Source organism: Rana temporaria, chromosome 7 (genome assembly GCF_905171775.1).
Source record: "Rana temporaria chromosome 7, aRanTem1.1, whole genome shotgun sequence".
Lineage (NCBI taxonomy): Eukaryota > Metazoa > Chordata > Amphibia > Anura > Ranidae > Rana > Rana temporaria.
The window spans coordinates 172440431-172468277 of NC_053495.1; the positions used below are offsets into that span (position 1 = coordinate 172440431).

At 44.2% G+C, this 27847-nt stretch overlaps 1 protein-coding gene across 4 annotated transcripts in view; it reads right to left on the reverse strand.

Annotated features, from left to right (window-relative positions):
* ZFYVE9 (zinc finger FYVE-type containing 9) overlaps window positions 1-27847 on the reverse strand; it is a 103817-nt gene that overhangs the window by 47861 nt on the left and 28109 nt on the right. For all 4 annotated transcript variants that reach the window (XM_040360480.1, XM_040360478.1, XM_040360477.1 and 1 more), the window contains exon 2: window positions 4453-4554. In XM_040360480.1, coding sequence (XP_040216414.1) covers window positions 4453-4522 — 70 coding nt within the window. In that variant the 5' untranslated portion in view covers window positions 4523-4554. The remainder of the gene's footprint in view (window positions 1-4452; window positions 4555-27847) is intronic.

Below are 27847 nucleotides of genomic sequence, written 5' to 3' on the forward strand. Positions count from 1 at the left end.
CCGCAGCAGAGGGACTCACAGAGCATCAGCACAAGTGTGGTGACTTTGCCATACTTGTAGTCCATTGTTTACTTCCTCTAGCTCCATAATATAAGGTCTATAATTCCCTAGGGACCTGATCTGAGATGTAAATACAGGAGCCTATGCATTGCACCTGTATGTACAAGGTCATGGTTGCAATGCTCTGCAGTAATTAGTTCCCGACTGCTCTATAGCCAAAAGACGACTACAGCACGGTCATCCAGCTCTGGGAAGGCGTCTATGGATGTCCTCCCAGAACCAGCTGCCCAACCAGGCATTTTACTATGTGATCAGCTGTGTCCAATCACAGCTGATCACATGTAAACAAACTTGCCAGGTATCAGAATTCCTTTTCCTCAGGCTGTCACAGCATGAGGAAAGGAGAGCCGGTGTTCTAACAATATGGGTCCCTTCGTTATAGCACCGCTCTCTGCTTCTGTGAGCCGCCGGATCTCTCTTTCCCACAAATATATTACAGAAACACACACATTTAAGATTATAACTGTAATAGAGTGAATTATAGGATTTACCAACGGTAAAGCGCCGCTTAAACTAGCGGCGCTTTACCGTCTGACGGACTTTTTCCATCAGAAATTCCGACCGTGTGTATGCCCCATCTGACTTTTTTCTGAGGAATGCCATCGGAATTTAGATAGAGAACATGTTCTCTTTTACTCCGATGGAATTCCTTCGGAATTCCGATGTTAGTTTGGCTGGGCAAAAGCCTGATTGTGTGTACGGGGCATTAGACTTCCTGGAAGTGTTTGATGCCCGTTTCCTCTGTCACTTATTGTGGCTCCTGTATCACTTCTGTCTCCAGAAGTATCAGATGTTTGAATAAATTGGGGAGCCATCTCACTTCAACAGAGCAAATATTCAAGAAACGTGCATAGGACAGTTGAGTGTGAGCAAGCTCCTATACCGTGTTTAAGCCCGGGTCTTATATTAATTTTGGCAACAAAAGACACAGTAGGGCTTATTTTCGGGGTAGGTCTTACCATGTAATGTGCTGTCTTCTCTCTCTCCAGTGTCAACAGAGTTAAAATGCTTGTAAAACCCTATAATCCACTCTATTACAGTAGTATATAATGTACAATGTGTGTGTTTCTGTAATATCATTGTGCCAAATACCTTTTTTATAGCGCCGCTCTGCGCTTCTGTGAGCCGCCGGATCTCTCTTTCCCACAATTATATTACAGAAACACACACATTGTACATTATAACTGCAATAGAGTGAATTATAGGATTTACCAAGCATTTTAAACTAGGGCTTTTTTGGGGGTAGGGCTTATATTGCAGCTCTCCTGTAAAATAGCGCTAGGTCTTATTTTTGGGGTAGGTCTTATTTTCGGGGAAACACGGTAGTTGGGCATTTTTTTTTAAAAGGCGAAAGAGTCTTTAAGAATTAGGAAAGAAGCGAGTCCTCTGATCCTAATTAAAATTGCTATTAAAATAATGCAATGATATTAACTTTTAGGAGGTCAGGTGGTTCTGGAATGTGTCGGTCCTGCTGTGCAGAGGAGACTAGAAGAAAGAAAATAATGTGGAACAGTTAACCATAGCAAGCAGGTGCCAATAGCCACCTTTCAAGCACATTTTACTGTTCCTCTACTTTTTCTATACCGTATATACTCGAGTATAAGCCAACCCGAATATAAGCAGAGGCACCTAATTTTACCACAAAAAAATGGGAAAATGTATTGACTCGGGTATAAGCCTAGGGTGTCCATCTGCATGCCTCACGTTGCATCACTGTGCCCATCACTAGACGGACGTTTAACATGAGAGTCTATGGAAAGGGTGCCCGGTGCTCCCCAGCCGTAGGTCCCCCAGGCAACAAACTTTGCACACTTGTAGGAGGAGAAATTGGGCTACATGTGTTCCAGTTCCGGGTCCAGGGGACCTACAACCGGCCGGTACCGGGTCCCCAAAGTCACCAGAGAAATGACTATTTAACACAGGAGTCTATGGAAGGGGTGCCCGGCCTTAAAAAAATAAAATAAATCAGTGCTCCCCAGCCATAGGTCCCTCGACAACAAACTTTGCACACTTGTAGAGGAAGAGTGGGGGCTACATGTGTACCAAGGGGACCTATGGCCGGCCGGCACCAGGTCCCCAAAGTCACCAGAGAAATTACTATTTAACATGGGAGTCTATGGAAGGGGTGCCCGGCCTTGGAGGGGGAAAAAAAAAAAAAAAAATAAAAAAAAAAAAAAATCGGTGCTCCCCAGCCATAGGTCCCTTGACAACAAACTTTGCACACTTGTAGAGGAAGAGTGGGGCTACATGTGTGCCAAGGGGACCTATGGCTGGCCGGCACTGGGTCCCCAAAGTCTGGGAGATCTGGCACAAAAAGGTGACTCGAGTATAAGCCGAGGGGGGCATTTTTCAGCTGAAAAACTCGAGTATATACGGTAATCACCCCTGACTAACCTATAAAATGCACACAGCCAGAAACCTCCATGATGGTTCCATGGAGCCTGCAGTCCCTTAGCATGTCATTCAACTCCTATCATGCATATTTATCACTGCAGTAAAAAAAGGTGCATGTTGTTTTCAGTGAAAACTATGATGATGGTAATCATTATTTCTGTGGAATAACCTTCAGTACAAAGTTGGGAGACAACACAAGGTTAAAACGGCTATTTCTAGATGCTGATTTTATGCAGGGCTGTAAATCTGTTGATAAGCCTTTAAGATTGTTTTATTAACGGCAAACTGGAGTTCCACACATGGGATTTAAAATCTACATACATAATGCTGATGGTTCTTTTGCGCGCTCTCATCCTGCCAAGCAACACTGAGAGGAGTCAAGTAAAAGGGCAAAAAAAAAATATTATACTAACAGTGACCTGGAATACAACATTGCGATCAGTCTGCCACCTTTCAAACTGCTATTTTTACTTTGGATAAAAGGGGGTGAAGCAATATCTCCAAAATAAACAAAATTTACCCAAGAATTCTGCCAGTCAAGATCTGTCAGCCAGCACCTGTTTGTTCCCGGCTTTGCTCATTAGTGTCAGTCAATCTACTATACTACATGGTATAGCTTGAGGAATAAATTATGGAAATTAGGATTCACCATCACATTGGGGTTCAGTGGCCTTTAAAATGCACTTCCCTTGCAGAATGCTAGTATATAGATGGAAAATGTTCCGTCGCCTTCCTGAGGATCTCTGCATGCCCCTACCATCTGATGCTTCCAGGTGTGATGAACAGTGCTATCACTCCTCTTATATGTTGGATAGACAGTGAAGATTCCGCTCACTATTCCCTGGAGAAGTAAGATTCAACCTCTTTTACAGGGTATTGTTGTTCTAATGCCGCATACACATGATCAGAAATTCCGACTGTGTGTATGCTCCATCGGACTTTTGATGTCGGAATTTCAGCCAACAAAAGATTGAGAGCAGGTTCTCTATTTTTCCGACGGAAAAAGTTCATATCGGAAAATCCGCTCGTCTGTATGCAGTTCCAACACACAAAAAAACACGCATGCTCAGAATCAAGCAGAAGAGCTGAACTGCCTATTGAACTTCATTGATCTCGGGTCGTTGTACGTCTTGTACGTCACCGCGTTCTTGACAGTCAGAATTTCCGACAAGATTTGTGTGACTTTGTGTATGCGTCCAACCCAACCCTAGCTGCCTATTTCCGAGAGAGGGAAAATGAAAGAGCCCAGGACCTGCTGGTATATGTCCAGCTACGTAATGTCCTGCCCAAATTTCCAAAACTTTTCCTAAGGCAGTTCCCTTTCATTTTCTACCTCTCGGAAATAGGCAGCTAGGGCTGGGTTGGACGCTATAGTTTCATCCTCCCCCTGAAACACCTTTTTGGACTAAGCCTGAACGATCCTGGGTGAGATCCACTCCCATCCGACCAGTGAACTGGAACCTGCAATATTCTGCTCCTGTGGCCCCTGATGAGGGTTTTGAATAAAACCAGAAACGCGTCGGGCTACTCTACTTCGCCCATTGGAGAGTGCTTTTATGTTATGCACGGTTTGTTTGTTGTTTTGTGAATTTTCTGCCTTCATTGGCACACACATTGTCTTTGGTGTTTTTTTTACTGTTTATGTGCACTTCGTTGTTTTTATATGTACTTAGGTGCACACAGTGCGTTTGTACCAAGTTCTAACATGTTACTCTGTCCAAATAAACATTGTTTTTATACTCAACTGTGCTTGGCTTACAAAGTCCCATCTAGGGGGTATACACTTTCCTGTTATATGTCACCCAGGGATGTGGCCGATATCACAGTTTCTGGTTTGACGAGTACCTCTCCTTATACCAACATCAGGAATATGTCTCCCTGCCTGTGATTAGCGCAGCGCGGTGCCGACTTCCTGGCGGGCTCTGCACGTGGACTGTGCGAACGCGCCGGAGCTCATCCTTACAGACAATATATAAAAGAAAAGGTTTCATACTGTACCTTCATTTTTTTCAAACTCATCTAAGACTTTGTCCAAGTTGCATGATTCTTCCTCAAAATAGTTCTCCATTTGTTAAGAACTGTTCAGGCTTAGGTCTGGACCTGTAAAAAGAGTCACAATTAAAAAGGAAATCTACAATCGCTTTAAGTTACTATAAACATACATAATGCTACATAGAGGAGGCAGCAATGGCAGCCTGCATATTTAGTTCAGTAAACATTTCCCTGATGGTTACACATCACCAATGTGCAGCTGAGCGAACGTTTCTAGTGAAGCTTAGCGAGACTGTCGGAACTGCAGTGCAAGAAAGAGAGAGATTTCATCCAAGCAAAATGCTTAAAGAGGTATTAAACCCAAACCTGTAATATATTGCAGTTCACCAATCATTAAATGTGGTGGCTGCATTCCCTTTTCCCCCCCTACATTTTCACCTGGTGATATGGCCAGTAACACACCTCCTGTATTAGAGAGACACAACTCTGGCAGAATGAGCAAAGGAGATACAGCAGAAAGCTGCATTGTCAGTCCAGACAGAGAGAGTCGTTTTAAATGTATTAGATGTATATACACTAAAACTGAAGCAAAACTCCAGCTCACACTTTATAATCAGTTACAGCTTAAAAAAATCCTTTTTTGGTTTTGCATAAAAAAATATAAGCTGATCGTTTTATTCACCCCTGCCAGTGTTAGCTAGTTTGTCTCATCCATGTAAACTGATGGAGAGCTTGAATTTTGAATAACAGACTTGCTGACTGGATTACAAGATGAAAATGGAAGAAAGCAAGCAAGCCTAAAAAATTAAAACGAATGCAGCAATCACATATAAGTATTGGTAAGCTGCAATATAATACAGGTTTGTTTTTGGGTTTTATACTGCTTGAAGACATGCTACAGGCTATGCTACATTCCTGATAAAAGGGTCCTGCGCTCCAAAACATTGCACTGAATTGCAAGGCAAGTCTGTGAACGTGTGCAAACTAATAATGGATTATACAAAAGATCCAAGGCATGCTTGTGATAGATTTCTTCCATTGTTCATACCAATACCCGTCAGCAGTAGCATCCTTAAAGCGGGAGTTCACCCAAAAAATTAGACTGATGCTCATTTTGTGAAGGGGAATTGGGTAGTTTTTTGAAAATCGAAGTAGTACTTACCATTTTAGAGGGCGATCTTCTCCGCCGCTTCCGGGTATGGTCTTCGGGACTGGGCGTTCCTATTTGATTGACAGGCTTCCGACGGTCGCATACATCACGTCACGAGTAGCCGAAAGAAGTCGACCGTCGGTGCGGCTCTGTACGGCGCCTGCGCACCGACGTTCGGCTACTTTTGGAAAATCGTGACGCGATGTATGCGACCGTCGGAAGCCTGTCAATCAAATAGGAACGCCCAGTCCCGCAGCCCATACCCGGAAGCAGCGGAGAAGATCGCTCTCTAAAACGGTAAGTACTGCTTCGTTTTTAAAAAAACACCCGATTCTGCTTCCCAAAATGAGCATGAATCTAATGTTAAAAATTAAGTTTTCGGGTGGAACCTCCACTTTAAACCCTTCCTGCCTAAGCCTTTTTCTGACATTTGTTGCGTATTTTTTGCTAGAAAAGTACTTTGAACCCTCACACACACACTTTATTTTTTATTAATGTGTATATATATACAGTGAGGAAAATAAGTATTTGAACACCCTGCTATTTTGCAAGTTCTCCCACTTGGAAATCATGGAGGGGTCTGAAATGGTTATCGTAGGTGCATGTCCACTGTGAGAGACATAATCCAGAAATCACAATGTATGATTTTTTTAAATATTTATTTGTATGATACAGCTGCAAATAAGTATTTGAACACCTGAGAAAATCAATGTTAATATTTGGTACAGTAGCCTTTGTTTGCAATTACAGAGGTCAAACGTTTCTTGTAGTTTTTCCACCGGGTTTGCACACACTGGAGGAGGGATTTTGGCCCACTCCTCCACACAGATCTTCTCTAGATCAGTCAGGTTTCTGGGCTGTCGCTGAGAAACACGGAGTTTGAGCTCCCTCCAAAGATTCTCTATTGGGTTTAGGTCTGGAGACTGGCTAGGCCACGCCAGAACCTTGATATGCTTCTTACAGAGCCACTCCTTGGTTATCCTGGCTGTGTGCTTCGGGTCATTGTCATGTTGGAAGACCCAGCCTCGACCCATCTTCAAAGCTCTAACTGAGGGAAGGAGGTTGTTGCCCAAAATCTCGCAATACATGGCCCCGGTCATCCTCTCCTTAATACAGTGCAGTCGCCCTGTCCCATGTGCAGAAAAACACCCCCAAAGCATGATGCTACCACCCCCATGCTTCACAGTAGGGATGGTGTTCTTGGGATGGTACTCGTCATTCTTCTTCCTCCAAACACGGTTAGTGGAATTATGACCAAAAAGTTCTATTTTGGTCTCATCTGACCACATGACTTTCTCCCATGACTCCTCTGGATCATCCAAATGGTCATTGGCAAACTTAAGACGGGCCTTGACATGTGCTGGTTTAAGCAGGGGAACCTTCCGTGCCATGCATGATTTCAAACCATGACGTCTTAGTGTATTACCAACAGTAACCTTGGAAACGGTGGTCCCAGCTCTTTTCAGGTCATTGACCAGCTCCTCCCGTGTAGTCCTGGGCTGATTTCTCACCTTTCTAAGGATCATTGAGACCCCACGAGGTGAGATTTTGCATGGAGCCCCAGTCCGAGGGAGATTGACAGTCATGTTTAGCTTCTTCCATTTTCTAATGATTGCTCCAACAGTGGACCTTTTTTCACCAAGCTGCTTGGCAATTTCCCCGTAGCCCTTTCCAGCCTTGTGGAGGTGTACAATTTTGTCTCTAGTGTCTTTGGACAGCTCTTTGGTCTTGGCCATGTTAGTAGTTGGATTCTTACTGATTGTATGGGGTGGACAGGTGTCTTTATGCAGCTAATGACCTCAAACAGGTGCATCGAATTTAGGATAATAAATGGAGTGGAGGTGGACATTTTAAAGGCAGACTAACAGGTCTTTGAGGGTCAGAATTCTAGCTGATAGACAGGTGTTCAAATACTTATTTGCAGCTGTATCATACAAATAAATAGTTAAAAAATCATAAATTGTGATTTCTGGAATTTTTTTTTTTTTGATTATGTCTCTCACAGTGGACATGCACCTACGATGACAATTTCAGACCCCTCCATGATTTCCAAGTGGGAAAACTTGCAAAATAGCAGGGTGTTCAAATACTTATTTTCCTCACTGTATATATATATATATATATATATATATATATATATATATATATATATATATATATATATATATATATATATACATATATATATACATACACACACACACACACACACACACACACACACACACACAATTATATATATATATATATATATATATATATATATAAATGCACTTTCGTTTATTCAAAAAGTTAGCCTAATTGTTTTTCTATAATCCGAAACATGATGTTACACTGAGTAAATAGATACCCAACACATCATGCTTTAAAATTACACACACTCGTGGAATGGCGACAAATTACGGTACCTAAAGATATCCATAGGCGACGCTTTAAAAATGTCTACAGGTTACTAGTTTAGAGTTATAGCGGAGGTCTTGTGCTAGAATTATTGCTCTCGCTCTAATGATCCCGGCGTTAACTCACATGTAATTTGAACACGGTTTACATTTGCAGTTGCAAATTACATATGCGTTTGCTTCTGCATGTGAGCCGAACATGCAGAGATGCGAGTCGGCTCTATACGGCGCCTGCGCTCTGCATGTTTGGCATCTTTCGGAAACACTGTAACTCGTGCGTGCCTACGCAATACGGGGGGCGGGGCCTTATCCGCCGAGGGGAACAAATGTCAATCATCTGGGCGACCTCCCAGATGACAATCCCCCTAGGCATAGAAACGCCTACTCCCGCGGGGAGAAGTACGGTAGATCGAAAAAATGGATTACAAGGTATGTACAGCAAAAAAATAAAAAAAATTGCAGACAGTACTTGTTACGACTATAAGGGAGTTGTTCAGATATACATGTTATTAGGGTGAACCTCCGCTTTAAAACAAAAATAGACCTTTGAAACTAAACTGGATAATATAAAACTGAAAAAGGAGGCTTGACACCAGTAACAGAAATATGCATTAACAAGACTTTGAAAATGAAAGCTGTTACTGGGACCTGCCTTGCGAATTGGCTTCATCTTGATGACAGATTCCTTGAAATGCATTTACAGGAGCTCTCAGGGCACTCAAACCTCCGCAGAATGGCATTTTATTGCCTCCCTTAAATGTAATGAGCAGGAAAAAGGTCCTTTTCTTTGACAGAAAGACATAAAATTGTTTCAGCTGCCGTGTCAGAGAGAACAATTCATAGGATGTTTTTTTCTGGGAGATGGCTCTCATTACGTTGGGTCACTTTCAGCACACTTCTGCTACTGATGGTAGAAGAATTATAGAAAAGACTTTATGGCCCTGGCACCAAGGCCCCTAGGAGTGTGACGTAAATTAATGACATTGGCTAAAATTAAACCACAGACCCATTTGCAATTCTCAGAAGAAATGACACAAAAAATGACACAGATTTTAGAATATGACATGGAAATGCAGGAATAACTGGAAGAAGCAGATGTTGAGCTCCAAAAGAGTAGTGAGGCAGCTTATCAAAAATTACAAGAATAAGGGTATTGCAAATCGTCTTGTAAAAAAAAAAAAAAAAAACAATAAAAGAAAAAAAAGGGCATTGCCAATAGCAACCAAGGGGCAGATCCACAAAAGCATTACGCCGGCGTATCTCTTGATAAGCCGGCGTAATTTTAAATTTCCGCGTCGTATCTTTGTTTTGTATCCACAAAACAAGATACAACGGCATCTGGGATCTTAGATGCAATTTTTTGGCGGCCGCTAGGTGGCGTTTCCGTTGAAATCCGCGTTGAGTATGCAAATGAGCTATTTACGGCGATCCAGTTAAAGCTGCTGTTATGAGGCGTACTCAATGTTAAGTATGGCCGTCGTTCCCGCGTAGAATTTTGAAATTTTTACGTTGTTTGCGTAAGTCGTTCGCGAATAGGGATTTGCGTAGAATGACGTCACCGTCGGAAGCATTGGCTTGTTCCGGGTTAATTTCGAGCATGCGCACTGGGATACCCCCACGGACGGCGCATGCGCAGTTAAAAAAAACGTAGTTTACGTCGGGTCACGGCGTATTTACATAAAACACCCCCCCATTACATCCATTTGAATTAGGCGCCATTACGCCGGCAAAGATACACTACGCCGCTGTAACTTACGGCGCGGATTCTTTCAGGATTTGAAAACAAGTAAGTTACGGCGGCGTAGTGTATCTTAGATACGCTACGCCCGGCGCATAAATGCGCCGCTGTACGAGGATCTGCCCCCAAGTGTTTCTGTTTCCGTTTCCTTCTTTTTTCGCTCCATAAAAAAATACAAGTGCAGTTGAATTTGGATGCTGTTCCTTTAAAGCATTTTATACAGCACAGTGCTTGTGTGGTGTAATTTGTCCCCCTGTAACACCTGAAATATATGGTTGATCCTGCCTGGTTTTGCCCTCCCCTTTGTAAACTGACCACGGTGTATCATGGCTGCTGAGCTCTGACACCGTGGTCAGGTTATGTGCCTCCGTCATCCGCTGTGTCTCCTGTCCTCCTCTGTCCTCTCAGCGCTGTGTCCCTACCCGCCCCCTCCCCTGTTGCTGCTACTAAAATTACAGTTCACACTATCCTTTCTGTTTAATATTGTAAGCTGCCCCAGTGTCTGTGTTCTATAAAAGAAATGCAACTACTATATATACTTTATTTCAGAGCGCCACTCATATGACCGCCTCTCTCCTCCTCCTGACAGATGTCAGCGGAGGAATCTCGCCCCCGCCCGCTGCAGCTGTCAGACAGGGAGAAAAGTGAGAAGGCCGGTCATGTGAGTGGCGCTCTGAAGCAAGGTATACAGATGCATTTTTTTTAGGATAGTGTTATTTGTGAACGGTTGGGTTAACAACCACTTTAAGACCCCTTTCCCACTGGGGCCGCCCGTGCATTAGAACTAAAGTGCAGCTCGTTTAGCAGGGGTTAAAACCGCTGTTTTGCAGCTCTTCGGAAGCGCTACCCATTCATTGCAATGGGCAGGGGCGTTGTTGGAGCGTTGTATACAAAGATGCTGGATGCTGCTTGCAGGACTTTTTCTAACGTCCCACAAGACCCCCGCCCCAGTGTGAAAGCACTCAGTCTTTCACATTCGGACAGCATGGAAGGCAGTTTTCAGGTGCTTTACAGTCGTTATTTCCAGCGCCAAAACACCTGAAAGCTGCCTTAGGCCGTGTACACACGGGCAAACATGTACGATGAAACCGGTCCGCCGGACCGTTTTCACCGTACATGTCTGCCCGGGGATTTCTGTACGATGGCTGTACTAACCATCGTACAGAAATCCGCGCGTAAGCAATACGCGGGGCGTGTCCGCGGTGTCGCCGCGACGATGACGCGGTGTCGCCGCGACAATGACGCAGCGACGTGGGCGGGCCTGCCAGTTAAATGCTTCCACGCATGCGTCTAAGTCATTCGACGCATGCGAGGGATGGCGGGCGCTCGGACATGTACGGTAGGTCTGTACAGACTACCGAACATGTCCGAGCGGGCAGGATTCCAGCGGACTGTTTTAAAACAAGTCCAGGAATATTTGTCCGCTGGGAAAAGGCCCGGCGGGCAAATGTTTGCTGGAATCCTGCACGCTCGGGCCTACACACGACCGAACATGTCTGCTGAAACTGGCCCGCAGACCAGTTTCAGCAAACATGTTTGGTCGTGTGTACGGGGCCTTAGTGTAAAAAGGGTCTAATACTTCATGTACACACAACACAGCCCACTATGACCGCTGGCCATAGGAAAATGCAAAACACGCCACGATTTTGCCGCGGTTTGCGTTCTCTGGTGTCGAGCGGTTAAAATGTTCCTATCCTGCATGCAATTCTTCTGCGTTCAGAAGAGGGGGTAACTGCAGCAGGTCTCCTAAACTCTGGTATATGCCTATGTGTACATGGACACATAGGCTTTTATGAAGTTGAGTTTAGGAACTGTAGTGTACATGAAGTGTTAAACAGGTTATGATAATTGCAGTGGTCCTGTAAGTGAGGATGCTGAGGGCTTGTCCACATAACTGGAACAAAGGAGTTTAGAGAAAAATTTCGGCAGCCTGCAGAGCAAGAAAAAGGTAGGAAAAAGAAGAAAGTATTTACCTTATGCATTACCCCCTAGAAGAAACTAATTGTTGCTCTCGCTCGAACACTGTATACATTTGCGGGCGTGACTTGGGCCCCTTTTACACCCGTTTGCGGATGAAAAAGGGACATACATTGGTCCCTATGAGATTGCGGGTGTCAGCGGATGAACATCCGCTGACACCCGATCTCGTCCGCCTCCGCAATGATCCGATTCTGCAGACGGAAGAAAACCCTAAATTTTCCTTCCGTCTGCGGATTGGATGAACATGGACATACGGTCCGTGTTCATCCGATCCCCCCATAGGGGAGAGCGGAGAAAAGACAGGGCGGTCCCTGCACAGTGTGCGGAGACCGCCCTGTCATCCGACGGCTCAGCGGGGATCAACGGAGCGATCCCCGCTGAGCATACGGAGGAGGATCATGTATTTACACACAGAGTGCAGGGTTTGGGGTTCACTACATACATATTTTAGAGTTAAGGTGTTGCACACAAAGTTCAGCCTTCTTATACAGCTGCTTACCTCCGAATTCCCTATCAATATCTCTCTTCAACACTGACCTCTGCATGCAAACGCCCCCCTTCCACTGCCTCCCTCTTCTCCCTCCCTCCTTAAAAGTTCCACTATCTTCCACATGTCATGTATTAATACACATGTTGCTGTATTAAGATGAGGCACCCAGCCGCCTCTAGAACCTCCCTGCACACTGCTGGTGGCTCTGCCTCCTTCGCTTGCAGGGAGATCATCCAGTGGAGTTGTCAGAATCTGCACTGCACCCTGGGCACCTGCATCTCTTTTGTCCTCGTCCTGCACTCAGTGGGAGCTGCTCAGGAGATTAAATCTGTGGGCGCCATTAAGAGACAAGTTGTCATTTGTAAACACAGAAGCCAGACTCCTGTGTTTACAAGTGATAGTTGTGAGCAGGGAGCAAAGGGCCTGAGCCAGGAAGTGGTGGAAACTGGAGTTCCACCAAGTTTCTGCAGAAAAAAAAGTCCTGATTACAATGGTAAGTTTTAACTTACAACTCAACTAAATCCTACTTTTGCATAAAGCCCCATATACATGGGCAGAATGTTGGGAGACATTTGCTGGTACAAAAAATATCGGCCCACATTCTGGCCGTGTGCATGTTGGTCTGTCCGACAGAAGCCAGCCGTTCTGGTCGGACGTGCTTACTGAATAAACAGCAGCTGATAGACTCCCGATCCGCACTCTCAGCCAATGGCAGAGAACGCTGATCGGAGTCTTCTGGCGGCGGCGTCACCCTGTCAGAACACAACAGCTTAGCGGGGGAGATCGCTGGATTATCCTCTTATGGTTATTACAGCGGCTCCCCACCAGATGGGTGAGTTGTTTTTTTTTTGGTTGCACAAAAAAAAGTGTGTGTGCAGCGGGCTTAAAAGGTGTTGTAAACCATTGTGTTTTTTCACCTTAACGCATCCTATGCATTAAGGTGAAAAAACACCTTGCAGTGCCTGGCCCCCAAGACCCCTTTCTACTTACCTGAGCCCCATTCCCGCGTCGCTCTCCCCACAGGTTCTCGGCTCTTCATTGGATAGATTGAAAGCAGTGCAGCCATTGGGTCCCACGGCTGTCAATCAAATCCAATGACGCAGTCGAGTCATACACCCGGCGTCAATGGACACCAAATGTATGACACAGGAGCGCATCCGCAAGGTAACCCCCTCAGGAGAAAGCTTCCCAGAGAGGGTTATCTAATGTGGGGAGGAGCCGCGGGACCTCAGAACAGGAGGATAGGGGCCACTCTGTGCAAAAGTGGAGGTATGACATGTTTGTTATTTAAAAAAAAAAAACTTGAACCTTTAATATCACTTTAATACAATTACGCAGACCAGCCATCCAATAATGGAAGATAATTGACTTTTCCTGGTGTCCTTAGAACGTGCGACACAGTGGTCTGCTTGGGTTCAGCAGTCACTATGTTCTCAGTGCTGATGGTGCAAGTGATGCAATGTCCACAATCTAATCCAGTCATTGAAACAAAGTTATCAATTCAGTTCTAATTGTTGAAATGAGCTGAATCTGGCCAGAGCAGATACACTTAATTAACTATAAAGTCAATGTCCTTTTTGGTTAATGAAACCAAAGAGAAAGAGCACCATGTGTGCATTTTCTTCTTCTAGCAACCAGGCTCAGCAATGCTAAAAAAAAAAAAAAAAAAAAAAAAAAAAGGTACTTGAACATTTAAAAAAAGAAAAAACAATGCATGCATTCTAATTAAAACCAGGCAGCAGCACAAAGTGGTTAACATTCCTGCCTTCGCAGCACTAACGTCCCCTGTTCAAATCTCAGCTCTGCTGGAGAATGTGCGGACAAGTAGGATAACTTTTATTCGTATACAGTACTATGGCAATGCAAAAATGTTGAGAGCCTATTGCCCTGGGGCATGAGCCCTGTTGTCACTATTTAGACACCTGCCCTGAGAAATGCCATGAAGCCAATGCCCTTGCAGTATCTTATGTTTTGTGCAGCTTGCTCCATTGTTGTCAAGAATAGCACATGTTGCCTGGCTCAGAGATTATACTGCCTGAACTTTTTGTTGCTGTACAACGGAGAAAACATTTCTAAAAGTGCTGAATAATTATTACTGTAAAAACAGGAGGAAAAATTGCTATCAGCCAGTAAAATCCAACCTTGCCGGTTTGCACTTTAGGAAAAATCAGTCTACTGGGGTCAGGGCAGCTTATAAGCATATACACTATGGGCTAGATTCACAATGGAGTTACGACGGCGTATCTCCTGATACGCCGTCGTAACTCTGAGTTCCGGGGTCGTATCTATGCGACTGATTCATAGAATCAGTTACGCATAGATTTCCCTAAGATCCGACCGGCGTAAGTCTCTTACGCCGTCGTATCTTAGGCTGCATATTTACGCTGGGCGCTAGGTGGCGCTTCCGTATATTTCCGCGAGGAATATGCAAATTCGGTAGTTACCCCGATTCAGAAACGTATGTCCGCCCGGCGCATTTTTTTACGTCGTTTACGTTAGGCTTTTTCCGGCGTAAAGTTACCCCTGCTATATGAGGCGTATCCTATGTTAAGTATGGACGTCGTTCCCGCCTCGAATTTTGAAAATTTGACGTCGTTTGCGTAAGTCGTTCGCGAATAGGGCTGGACGTAATTTACGTTCACGTCGAAAGCAATGACGATTTGCGGCATAATTTCGAGCATGCGCACTGGGATTCTTTCACGAACGGATGCGCCGTTCGTAAAAAACGTAAAATATGTGGGGTCACAGTGAATTTCAATAAAACACGCCCATATCATCCACATTTGAATTAGGCGGGCTTTTTGGACGTCCGTTAACGGACCGCAATGCTTCCCTATGGGTTAACGTCCGTTAGCATCCGTCTGCGTTAAGTTCCGTTTTTTTGGACGGAAGAAAACCCTATTTTTCTTCCGTCCAAAAAACGGAACGGACGAAAAACGGACGTTAGCGGATGATCCGTTTACCATCCGATCCGCTAACATCCGTTTTTCATCAAAATATGTAAAAAGCCCCCAAAAAAAAAAAAACGGATGAAAAAACGGATGGAAAAACGGACTGATAAAAAAAAAACTGATCTAAAAAAACTGAGCTGACGTGTGAAAGAGCCCTAAAGATACTCCAATGTATCTGAATCCAGCCCTATATTGTCAAAAGTATTGGGACACCTGCCTTTACATGAACTTTAATGGCATCCCAGTCTTCGTGCGTAGGATTCAATATTGCGTTGGCCCACCCTGCAGCTATAACAGCTTCAGCTCTTCTGGGAAGGCTGTCAACAAGGATTAAGGTCCCTTTCACACGGGAACCTCCGCTTGCTCAGCGGGGATCGCTCCGTTGATCCCCGCTGAGCCGGCAGGTGACAGGGCGGTCCCTGCACACTGTGCATGGACCGCCCTGTCTTTTCTCCACTCCTCCCTATGGGGGGGATTGGATGAACACAGACCGTCTGTCCGTGTTCACCCGATCCGATAGACGGATGGAAAAGTAGGTTTTTTCCTCCGTCACACTTTGGCGGATCGGAGCGGGTCGGATGTCAGCGGTCATGTCACCGCTGACATCCGCGGCTCCATAGAGGAGCACGGAGCGCCCGTTCAGGTCCGCCTAAAAAACTGGCAGGCGGACCTGAACGGGCCACCCGTGTGAAAGAGCCCTAAGAGTGTGTCTATGGGAATGTTTGACCATTCTTCCAGAAGCACATTTGTGAGGTCAGGCACAAAGGGTGTTCTATCGGGTTGAGGTCAAGACTCTGTGCAGGCCAGTCAAGTTCCTCCTCCCCAAACTCGCTCATCCTTTTCTTTATGGTCCTTGATTTTTGCATCGTTTCGCAGTTATGTTGGAACAGGAAGGGGCCATCCCCAAACTTTTCCCACAAAGTTAGGAGCATGAAATTGTCTTGGTATGCTGACGCCCCTTTCACTGGAACTAAGGGGCCAAGCCCAACCCCTGAAAAATTACCCCCACCATAATCCCACCCCCCTCCACACCACCAAATGATTTGGACCAGTGCACAAAGCAAAGTCCATAAAGACATGGATGAGCGAGTTTGGGGTGGAGGAACTTGATTGGCCTGCATAGTCCTGACCTCAACCCGAAAGAACACCATCAGCAGTTTTCCCATCAGGAAAACAGACTGGAATCCCGACGGAAAAATAGAGAACCTGCTCTCTATTTCTTGTCGGGTTTCCCGGGAGAGTGTTTCCTGATGGGAAAACCGTTCGTCTGTATGGTAAACCCGTGCATGTGCGATAAGACTTTGACGCATGCGCGGTAGCATACACAGTTAGTCTGGGGTGTAGCAAGATGGCGGCGACGGCATTGAATGCAACGAGTGTCGGCTTGTCGTAGTCGATGTCACTGCGTTCTTGCCATTCAAAAGAACGGCGGTTCTTTTGAGTGGCCGTCTGTACACAGGGCTTGGCAAGGGAAGCTTGCTAGGAATCCCGTCAGGAAAACCAACGTTTTTTTCCTGATGGGGATTCTCGGCCGTGTGTACAGGGCTTTTCACTGCATCTCAGACACACCAGTCCGGCAGAAGAAAGAGCCTTGCTTCCTGGCAAGAAGCTACTTGGCCTCTAACCTCACATAATTCACATATATTAGTACCAGAGCAAGAGAGAATAAAGCAGTGAGGCTCCCAATGGCCTGTAAAACACATCACAGATTTTACAGCATGTCAAAGCTCATATGTCAATTCCTGTTACAGCAATGAGGCCATCACAGGCATTTTGTAGTTGGTAGTATTCAGTCATCCATGTAGAGACGCTTTTCAAATGGATAATCGTCATTCTATGCCCTGAAAATTAGGGATGGCTGCACTTTTCTGCTCTGCTTATTTATATCACTAGAATTTACAAGGTTACCAGCAAGGCCTAGAAGGCTAGTAATTTGACACTGCTAATAAAAAATGTTGTGGGGTGACTGGGCCTATCTGGCTGTGTTTTAGCAAAGGCATGTCTGCCGTTTCCCTGCTTCAGTGCCAGAGCCCACAAACTGGCATTTCAATTTATAGTTAGGTCCCTTTCACATTGGAGCGGAAGCCGCGGTGGCGGTATAGCGCCGCTAAAAATAGCGGCGCTATACCGCCAGGATTGCAGCGGGAATCGGCCGCTAGTGGTGCGGTATTAACCCCCTGCTACGGTATAGCAGCGCTATTTTTAGCGATGTACCGCCTGAAAAACTCCTCAGTGTGAAAGGGGTCTTTATCCCACATTACATCCATAACATGCTACCCCAAAAAATGTGTCATATACAACTTATCTTCCAAAATATATTATCACTGTAATCATAACCCGTCTTCACAATGTACATACTAGGGATCGACTGATAACGTTTTTTTGGTGCCGATACGATACCGATATTTCGGCCACCTCTCCTGCCGATAGGCGATATTTTGTACATCGAAAAAAATGTTTACACTGTCATCTTACATTTTTATCACTGTTATTGCTGTCACAAGGAATGTAAATATCCAATGTGACAGTAATAGACAGTGACAGGTACTCTTTATGGAGAGATTGGGGGGTCTATAAGACCCCCAAACCCCTACTCTGCACTTCAAAGTATTCAAAACGTCAAGATCAGCGTTTTTGAATACTTTATTTTTTAAAACTGGTGCCTTTAAGATGCCAGTAATCTGGGAAGTGAGGTCATGACACCATTTCCGGGTTACTAGATCTGAGACCCCAACGAAGCATCGTCTTTGTTCAGGTCTTCGGCCAGCCGGGGGACGTGCAGGCTCGTTGCTTGGTCCTCCCGTGGGATGGGAGAGCCTGGGCGAGCAGCAGAAGGCGGCGGCGAGGGGGGGGGCGACCCAGAAGACCAGAGCTGTACAGTGGAGGCAAGTATAACATGTTTGTTATTTAAAAAAATATACATACCCTTTAAGGGGTTTTACCGGGGTGTTTACCGTTTACCGTTGTTTAGAGCGGACAGTCGGATTTATTGTAATAACTGATGCAGCTGTTATTACAAGCAACTGCAGGTCACCATATCTGATGGAACACAGGCAGCCCCCCTGAGTGGTGTACACACATACTGGGAGCATGGGAGCTATAGAGGAGTGCTGGTACCTGGGAGGAAGGTGAAAATTTGGTGGGAAATCCTGACTGTTCAATTATTCTCCCAGGTGACCTTGTCTGGGGGCAGGGGGACACTGATCAAAGAGGGAGTACAAATTTCATGTGATTCCCCCATTTCTCTGTATGCATCCAGATCACACTGACCCTTTCCAATGTCTGTTGGCAGGTTGGCTGAGCCCAATTTCTGTCTCCGCTGTCCTGAAGGGGAACTCTTCAGACTCTGATGGTGGTGGGGAGGTTGCATAGAGCGGTGCACCACCTCCCTGAAATGGGTTTGCCACCTCCCTGAAATTAGTTTTTGCAGGTTGGGATGTCTGCTATTGGCTAAATAACAATGCCAGAAAATCTAAAAAGGCTTGTAATACACTTCTAAAATGCTTTAAAAAAGCTTAAAAAAATGCCAGAAAAACACCAGTAAATCGACAGGCTCGGGTGTGAATGAAGCCCTCCAAATTAAAACTACTCACCAAGATCTAAGAGTATTCTATTGCATATTTCTTTGTTATTGCATTCCCTGGCTTGCGATTGTAAAGTGAACCCATGTGATAATGAGCTCATGCTGTGAACTGTTTGGCTGTTATGTAATAGATCACAATCTCAGTCTGTTTATATGCAAACACTGTCATATTTTCACATGGGTGGGGACAGTACAAGCTCTAGAAGCATTATCGCAACACTTACAAGCTTATACAGTAGACAGATGCAATTATTATTTTCTGGCCACCCAAAAAAAAGTGATATTTAGTTTCTAATAGGCAAAGTCTGGTAGGATACTTCCCCTCTAGAAGCTTGCACTTCATATTTATTACCAGCTTTATTAAAAAAAATGTAAGTGGCAGAGTCACTTTAACCACTTAACCCCCGGACCATATTGCTGCCCAAAGACCAGAGCACTTTTTGCGATTCGGGACTGCGTCGCTTTAACTGACAATTGCGCGGTCGTGCGACGTGGCTCCCAAACAAAATTGGTGTCCTTTTTTTCCCACAAATAGAGCTTTCTTTTGGTGGTATTTGATCACCTCTGCGGTTTTTATTTTTTGCGCTATAAACAAAAATAGAGCGACAATTTTGAAAAAAAATGAATATTTTTTACTTTTTGCTATAATAAATATCCCCCAAAAATATATATATATAAAAAAAAAATTTCCTCAGTTTAGGACGATACGTATTCTTCTACATATTTTTCGTAAAAAAAAAAATCGCAATAAGCGTTTAATGATTGGTTTGCGCAAAAGTTATAGCGTTTACAAAATAGGGGGTATTTTTATGGCATTTTTATTAATATATTTTTTTTACTAGTAATGGCGGCGATCAGCGATTTTTTTTCGCTACTGCGACATTATGGTGGACACTTCGGACACCTTTGACACATTTTTGGGACCATTGGCATTTTTATAGCCATCAGTGCTATAAAAATGCATTGGATTACTATAAAAATGCCACTGGCAGTAAAGGGGTTAACACTAGGGGGCGGGGAAGGGGTTAACACTAGGGGGCGGGGAAGGGGTTAAGTTTGTCCCTGGGTGTGTTCTTACTGTAGGGGGGTGGCCTCACTAGGGGAAACACTGATCTTCTGTTCATACATTGTATGAACAGAGGATCAGCATTTCCCCCCCTGACAGGACTGGGAGCTGTGTGTTTACACACACAGCTCCCGGTCCCCGCTCTGTAACGAGCAATCGCGGGTGCCCGGGGGCGATCGCGCGCCTCCGGCAGCGCGCACGCGCCCCTAGTGGCCGCAAAGAGAGCCGACGTAATATGACGGGGTCTCACCCAGGAGAGCCGACCTGCCGCCGTAGAATGATGGCGGCTGGTCGGCAAGTAGTTAAAGGCCAACACCTTCCTGGCATTTGGAAAGAGGACTGCTTCAAAACACTTGAAAACAGCTTGAAGCAACTGCTATTGTGAATAGAGCATTGGAAGTGAACACAAGAGGGTATGACCACTTATAAAATGCTGCAAGTAGCAGACCACACAGTCCGCCGGAGCACAGAGAACTCACCATAGGAATGAATGGAGTGTGCACAGCCTATGCTTAGGCCTGGCTCAGAAAATCTTGACAGGATGCCTTGCCTACGTTATCTCGGATCAGGAAAAGAAGAATACGAGACTGGCAGGGGGCGCTACAGGATATATCTAACAGCACCAAAGGTGGACCCAGCCAACCTACGATCTTAAATTTTCCCTTATTTATCACTTCAGCACCAGAAGGTTTCACCCCCTTCATGACCAGGCCATTTTTTGGTGATTACGGCACTGCGTTATTTTAAGGCCCCTTTCACACTGAGAAGTTTTTCAGGCGGTACTTCGCTAAAAATTGCCCAGCATTCTCAATGTGAAAGCCCGAGGGCTTTCACACTGAGGCGATGTGCTGGCAGGAGAGAAAAAAAATCTCCTGCAAGCAGCATCTTTGGAGCGGTGTGTATACCGCTCCTTCCCATTTAAAACAATGGGAAACCGCGGTAATACCGCCCGCAATGAGCCTCTGCAGATTTTTTGTTTTTTTTTTGCGCTATAAACAAAAAAAGGCAGAGAATATTGAAAAAAATATATATATTTTTTACTTTCTGATAAAAAAAACATATCCAATATTTTTTTTTTTTTAAAAAGCGAGATTTCTTCATCAATTTAGGCCAATGTGTATTCAACGTTTTTGGTAAAAAAAAAAATCACAAGAACAGTATATTGATTGATTTGCGCAAAAGTTATCGCATCTACAAAACTAAGAGATATGTTTATGGCATTTTTATTTTTACTAGTAAAGGCGGCAATCAGTGATTTTTAGCGGGACTGCAACATTGAGGCGGACAAATCCGACACCAAGTGACACTTTTTGGGGACCAGTGACACTAATACAATGATCAGTGCTATAAAACATCAGGGGCGATCAAAGCATTAAGTGTGCTCCTAGGGAGTGCTTTCTAACTGTGTGGAGGATGGCTTAACTGGAGGAAAACAGAGATCAGTGTTTCTGCTTAGCAGAAACACAAGATCTAAATTTTCCTCTCTGACAGACTGTCGTTCTGCCTCTCCTGTCAACGATCAGCGGGTCCCGGTGGATGCGATAGGTTCCACTGTGTCCAATCACAGCAGGAGCGCCCCAGTCCCAGAAGTAGAGACAACGTACAGGGATGCTTTTTTCGTGCAGCCGGGCCACCCTGCCACTGTAAATATGCAGTGGACAGTCCAGAAGCTGTTAATAAGGCTGGAGGTCAACCAAAAACAAACTATACATAATTGCTTGACAGTAAGGGCCCTTTCACACGGCATCGATCGTGTGTTCCCTTTTATAGGGATACACAATCGATGACGTCACACCTACAGCCATACCCCCTACAGTTAGAAACACAAATGAGGTCATACATAACCCCATCAGCGCCCCTTTGTGGTTAACTCCCAAACTGCAACTGCCATTTTCACAGTAAACAATGCATTTTAAATGACAATGGTCCCAAAAATGTGTCAAAATTGTCCGAAGTGTCCGCCATAATGTCGCAGTCACGAAAAAAAAAAATCGCTGATCGCCACCATTAGTAGTAAAAAAAGAAAAAAAATTATAAAAATGCAATAAAACTATCCCCTTTTTTGTGAACGCTATAAATTTTGCGCAAACCAATAGATAAACGCTTATTGCGATTTTCTTTACCAAAAATAGGTAGAATACGTATCGGCCTAAACTGAGGGAAAAAAAATAATGTTTTATATAATTTTTGGGGGATATTTATTATAGAAAAAAGTAAAAAATATTCCTTTTTTTATAAAAATTGTCGCTTTATTTTTGTTTATAGCGCAAAAAATAAAAACCGCAGAGGTGATCAAATACCACCAATAAAGCCACGTCGCATGACCGCGCAATTGTCAGTTAAAGTGACGTAGTGCCGAATCGCAAAAACTGGCCGGGTTCTTTAGCTGCCTAAAGGTCTGGGTCTTAAGTGGTTAATGAATGCAATAATGTAATCTAAGTCAGTTTTTTTTTTTTACGTATGTACTATTTGACAGGTTTACTTCGTGCAATGCAATACAATACCTATCCAGAACCACCCAACACATAAATACATGAAAACCTCAATGACACTCAAAAACTTGGAGTAGAAAGAATTCTAGGTTATTTCATACACTAGGATTATATGGAAAGCTTCCTGCAATGCGATCCTGCATAGCACATTCAGCTTCACTCACAATAGGCACTTGAATGCATACTATGTTTATACATAAAGCAGACTAATTTCTTCTCTGAGTGTGAATAACCAATCAACTGTTTTCACCACAAAATAAAAACTAGCAAAACACCAGCTGGCACTGAAAGGAACACAATGTCCATCCAGAATGTGACTAAAACATGGTATTCCAGAGATTTATAAAAACAGCAAGACCCGTTCACCATCAGCAAAAGCACCCTGAGCTTGGAAAACGAATCTCAACAAGAGAGATTAGCGCAGTTGAAGAATTTCCGCCACTACATGCAATCTGTATGAAAGGATTGCAAGGTTATACTGGGGAGACTGGAAAACCTACCTAAGCAAAAACATGGCCAGATTGCTTTTCTGCATAGTTTTCAATTACCTGGGCTGTTACATCACTTCTGTCCTTCTGGCCTTTAAAATGGTTGTAAAGGTTTGTTTTTATTTTCTAAATAGGTTCCTTTAACCACTTAAGGACCCTTTTACGTCGATATATGTCGGCAGACCTGGTCCGAAGCTCCGTGACCGCGGGCGCGGGACTCGCGGACCCGATCACCGCTGGAGTCCCGCGATCGGTCCCCGGAGCTGAAGAACGGGGAGAGCCGTGTGTAAACACAGCTTCCCCGTTCTTCACTGTGGCGGCGTCATCGATCATGTGTTCCCTTACATAGGGAATCACAATCGATGCCGTCACACCTACAGCCCCACCCCCCTACAGTTAGAAACACAGATGAGGTCATGCATAACCCCATCACCTTGTGGTTAACTCCCAAACTGCAACTGTAATTTTCACAGTAAACAATGCATTTTAAATGCATTGTTTGCTGTGAAAATGACAATGGTCCCAAAAATGTGTCAAAATTGTCCGAAGTGCCCGCCATAATGTCGCAGTCACAAAAAAAAAATCGCTGATTAGTAGTAAAAAAAAAAAAAATTATAAAAATGCAATAAAACTATCCCCTATTTTGTAAACGCTATAAATTTTGCGCAAACCAACCGATAAACGCTTATTGCAATTTTTTTTAACAAAAATATGTAGAAGAATACGTATCGGCCTAAACTGAGGAAAAAAAATGTTTTTTTTTATATATTTTTGGGGAATATTTATTATAGCAAAAAGTAAAAAATATAGATTTTTTTTTCAAAATTCTCGCTCTAGCGCAAAAAGTAAAAAACGCAGAGGTGATCAAATACCACCAAAAGAAAGCTCTATTTGTGGGAAAAAAAGGACGCCAATTTTGTTTGGGAGCCACGTCGCACGACCGCACAATTGTCAGTTAAAACGTTGCAGTGGCGAATCGCAAAATCTGTCCAGGTCCTTTAGCTGCCTAAAGGTCCTGGTCTTAAGTGGTTAAGCTAGTGCATTGTTGGTTCACTTACCTTTTCCTTTGATATTCCTTCTAAATGTTTTTTTCTTTGTCTGAATTTCTCACTTCCTGTTTCTCCTCAGTAAGCATGCTCCAATCCTACGAGCCGTTCTGGCTGGGGGTTAGTCTGCGTGCTCGCCCCCTCCCTTGGGACTACATTTCTGCAGGGAGAAGATGTGTTCACAGTGTCTCCCCGCAGGGATGTAGCCCCAAGGGAGGGGGCGATCACCCGGACTAACCCCCATCACAACAGCTTGGATGATGGGGGCAAGCATACTGAGGAGAAACAGGAAGTAAGAAATTCAAAGAAAAAATCATTTAGAAGGGAAATCGAAGAAAAGGCAAGTGAACCTACAATGCACTAGCTTAAAAGAACCTATTCATAAAATAAAAAACAAACCTTTACAACCCCTTTAAGCCAAGCGCTCCTTAGGAATCCTTTGTGAGGGTGCAGACTCATAAAAATAAGCCTAAAGTAAAGCCAACCCCATCCCAAAATGCTACCTCACAATAAAGAAAAAGAAAAGCCTGTTATTAGGTAATACCCTCACCTTACGTTCAACTTCTGCCTGCGCCACTTGGGTGAGAGTGACGTCACCATGCTTCAAGTCAGATCCTGAGGATTGTTGAATATCCTTCCACAAAAAAATTAATGGCTCTGCCAGCAGGTGATCTCGCTTGCGCCCCCCCCCCCCCCCCAAAGAATACACTTGCTCCTCTGAGCTGTAGCCCACTGTGGAAGCCTTGAGAATGGCACAGAAGTTGGGAGAGTGTGGGAACATGAAATCCCAATCTTCTCCTGATGAGAATGAACCCAGAAGTACCTAGCTCTGTATACTTCCAGGTTCAGAGCTGCCAAAATTCAAAAAGACATCAGGTAGATAAGAAGATCAAAAAAGGTATCTTTCCTCAAATCTACTTTTACTAATGACAGGGGAGATATTAGGGGTTGATCCTAATGTTTCCATAAAGATTATTTGTCACTAACATAGGGGGCTCCCCTATTACAGCTAGGGTTGAACCATTACTTGTGCAAATGTTCCAATACTGATAACTTTGCTGTATGATTTGAGCCCATACAAAATGAATGGACTCAAATCGCACTGCAAAGAATCGCATGCAATTTGAACAGAAATGTGGTGTGATTCCTGTCCAAAAGACATGCAGTAATGTAAATATAGGCAGAGGAAGTGATGTCATCTCCTCTCTTTTTGGGTCCAGCGAGAGAGAAGACATCTACATTGAGTACACCAACACTACACTGACACCAGTACAAGTAGGCACATATTTAACACTTTGACCCCCCCCCTGATCACCCCCCCCCCCCCCCAGTTAACCCTTTCACTCCTGTCACAGTGTTTACCAAGTGCAGTTTCCAGATTTTTCACTGATCACATTTGAAAATTATTCCGGATGGCTGCACTTCCAAAAATCCTTTTATTGAAGCTTCATATGACAAGTGGTTGACAGATGGAGCAAGCGACAACGGTTAGCGCTTAGTCATTACCACTTGTCATATGAAGCTTCAATAAAAGGATTTTTGGAAGTGCAGCTGTCCGGAATCATTTCCTTATGTTACACAGCATGCAAGCTGGGCTAGCATGACTAGTGTCTGTGTGCGGGGATTAACCAGAGACTCACTCACCTGGAGCGGCTCCCGCTGCCATCACTCTAGCCAATGAGGACCCGAGACACTGACTGGCGCTGCTGTGCTCGTCCACATCGCTGTTCAAGATCAGGTAAGAAAACTGGGATAGAATGCATTCAGGTGAAAAACCATGAGACTTTACAACCCCCTTAAAGCGGTTCTCCACCCTAAAGTGGAGTCCCGCTGATCGGAAGCCTCCCCCCCTCCGGTGTCACATTTGACACCTTTCAGGGGGGAGGGGGGAGCAGATACCTGTCTAAAGACAGGTATTTGCACCCACTTCCGGCCACACGCTACGGGCAAAAGACGGGTTTTTCTGACTTCCCGTCTGTCGCCCGTTGTGTGCTGGGAACACTCGGCTCCCAGCACACAGCGTGTGAGCCAATCGGCGGGCGCAGCGCGACTCGCGCATGCGCCGTAGGGAACCGGGCAGTGAAGCCGCAGCGCTTCACTTCCTGGTTCCCTCAGCGTGGATGGCGGGGGGAGCAGCAGAGAGACGAGCGATCGGTCGTCCTCTGCTGCGATCGGCGCTGGACTCCAGGACAGGAAAGTGTCCTAATATTAAAAGTCAGCAGCTGCAGTATTTGTAGCTGCTGGCTTTTAATATTTTTTCCCCATGGCACATCCGCTTTAAGTACACCTAAAAACGACCAAGTAGGACAACAAATGCCGTGATTTTTTTTTTACAGTGCAAACAGCTTTGCCACCCTGTAAGGCTAGGTTCACAATGATGTGGCTCTGCAAGACACCAGCACAGCAGCCCGTTCATTTAAATGGGCTGCCATGCCTCCTGAAATGCCGGAAAAAGTTCCCTGCAATATTTCTGGAATCGCAGTCCGCACGGGAACTGCAAGTGCAGTTCCCAATGCGGCAGCAATTTCCAGCGTGTGCAATAAGGATTAATGGCACCTGCACACATCCCCTGCATTCTTCTGTGCAGGTTGTTGCGTCTGCGGGAGCTGGTGCAGAACCATAGCAGGAACCACCTGCACAGATGTAAACCTATCCCTAAAAGAAGTGAAAAAAATCAACAAGCTCTACTGGCAGGATAAACAGGTAAAAAACAAACTGCTGTGTTAATGCAGGCTACAACATACAGTATATGTTCATGTTACTTTTTCCCATTGTTCTATTTTAAAAATCCCTCTGAACTGTCATGCAGATTGGCAGCATTTTGTGATTCAGCAATCTTAGCTAATTAACAAGCTTTATTTTCAACCTCAGCCTCTTGTTAAAATGTGCAATTCCCCAATGCATATAAAACCCTCTTGTAAATTACAATTACCTGAACAGGCCAATTATGTTCATTACATCACAGAATGTGCTTGTCAAGGCTCCAATACATGCAAAATTAACCGACAGATGACGAAGCATTAACTGTGCACCCTTAACAGGAAGCTAGAAGATAGTTGGATAATATCAGTAAATTCAGACATAAAATGTAGGGTGCAACCATGCAAGTGAATGGATCCGTTTGATCCCAAAACCAGGGAGGATAAAAATAATTTTTTATCTTTCTAAAAAAAAAAGCGGATTTTTTTCAAATTTAAATAAACTACTTTTGGGAGTAAAAATCTATTTAAGATACATTAATAATTTAGTTTAATCACCATGAAATGGCGCTTAGCCATGTAGTATGAGGCTGTATATTCTGTAATATTGACATTTTTGGTAAACTCATTCAATGAACCCAAGCTCTGCAAGCCGAGATAACATGCACTGCATGATGCATTCACACAATTTCACAGTAACCATGAGATAAAACAAAGTTCAGGAATATTTGTTTATCCCATTGTTTTGCAAATCTATGTGCACTACAAACTATATGATTGTTTGAATAGAAATGCATCTGTACCAGGCTCCAAGTGTGAGGAGGAAGGGCAAGCAGTAAAAATGAAAATTAAAGGAGTTGTAAAGGAAAAAAAAAATTGCCTAAAATTAATGTCTGCAAGGTAGACAGACAGAATAGTGTAATGATTCTGTTAAAAAACAAGTAAATACCTATGAAATTCTCTCATCTATATCACCTCCGGCGTTCTAGTTTCTGTTCTCTCATTCACTTCCTGGTTTGCTGCTCTCATTTATGTAAGAACTACATTTCCCAGTATGAATTGCGGCACGCCCAGTAATTCACACCTCCTTGAAGTCTCTAATGCCGCATACACACCATCACTTTATGTGATGAAAAAAAACGACACTTTCTGTGAAGTAAAAAATGACGTTTTTGAAACTTCAATTTTCAAAGACGAAGTTGCCTACACACCATCGTTTTCTCACAATGATCTTGCAAAGTGAGGTTACGTTCCACCACGTTTTCCATTGAAGCTCGCTTCATAAGTAGCTTCTGGGCATGCGTGGATGAAAAAACGTC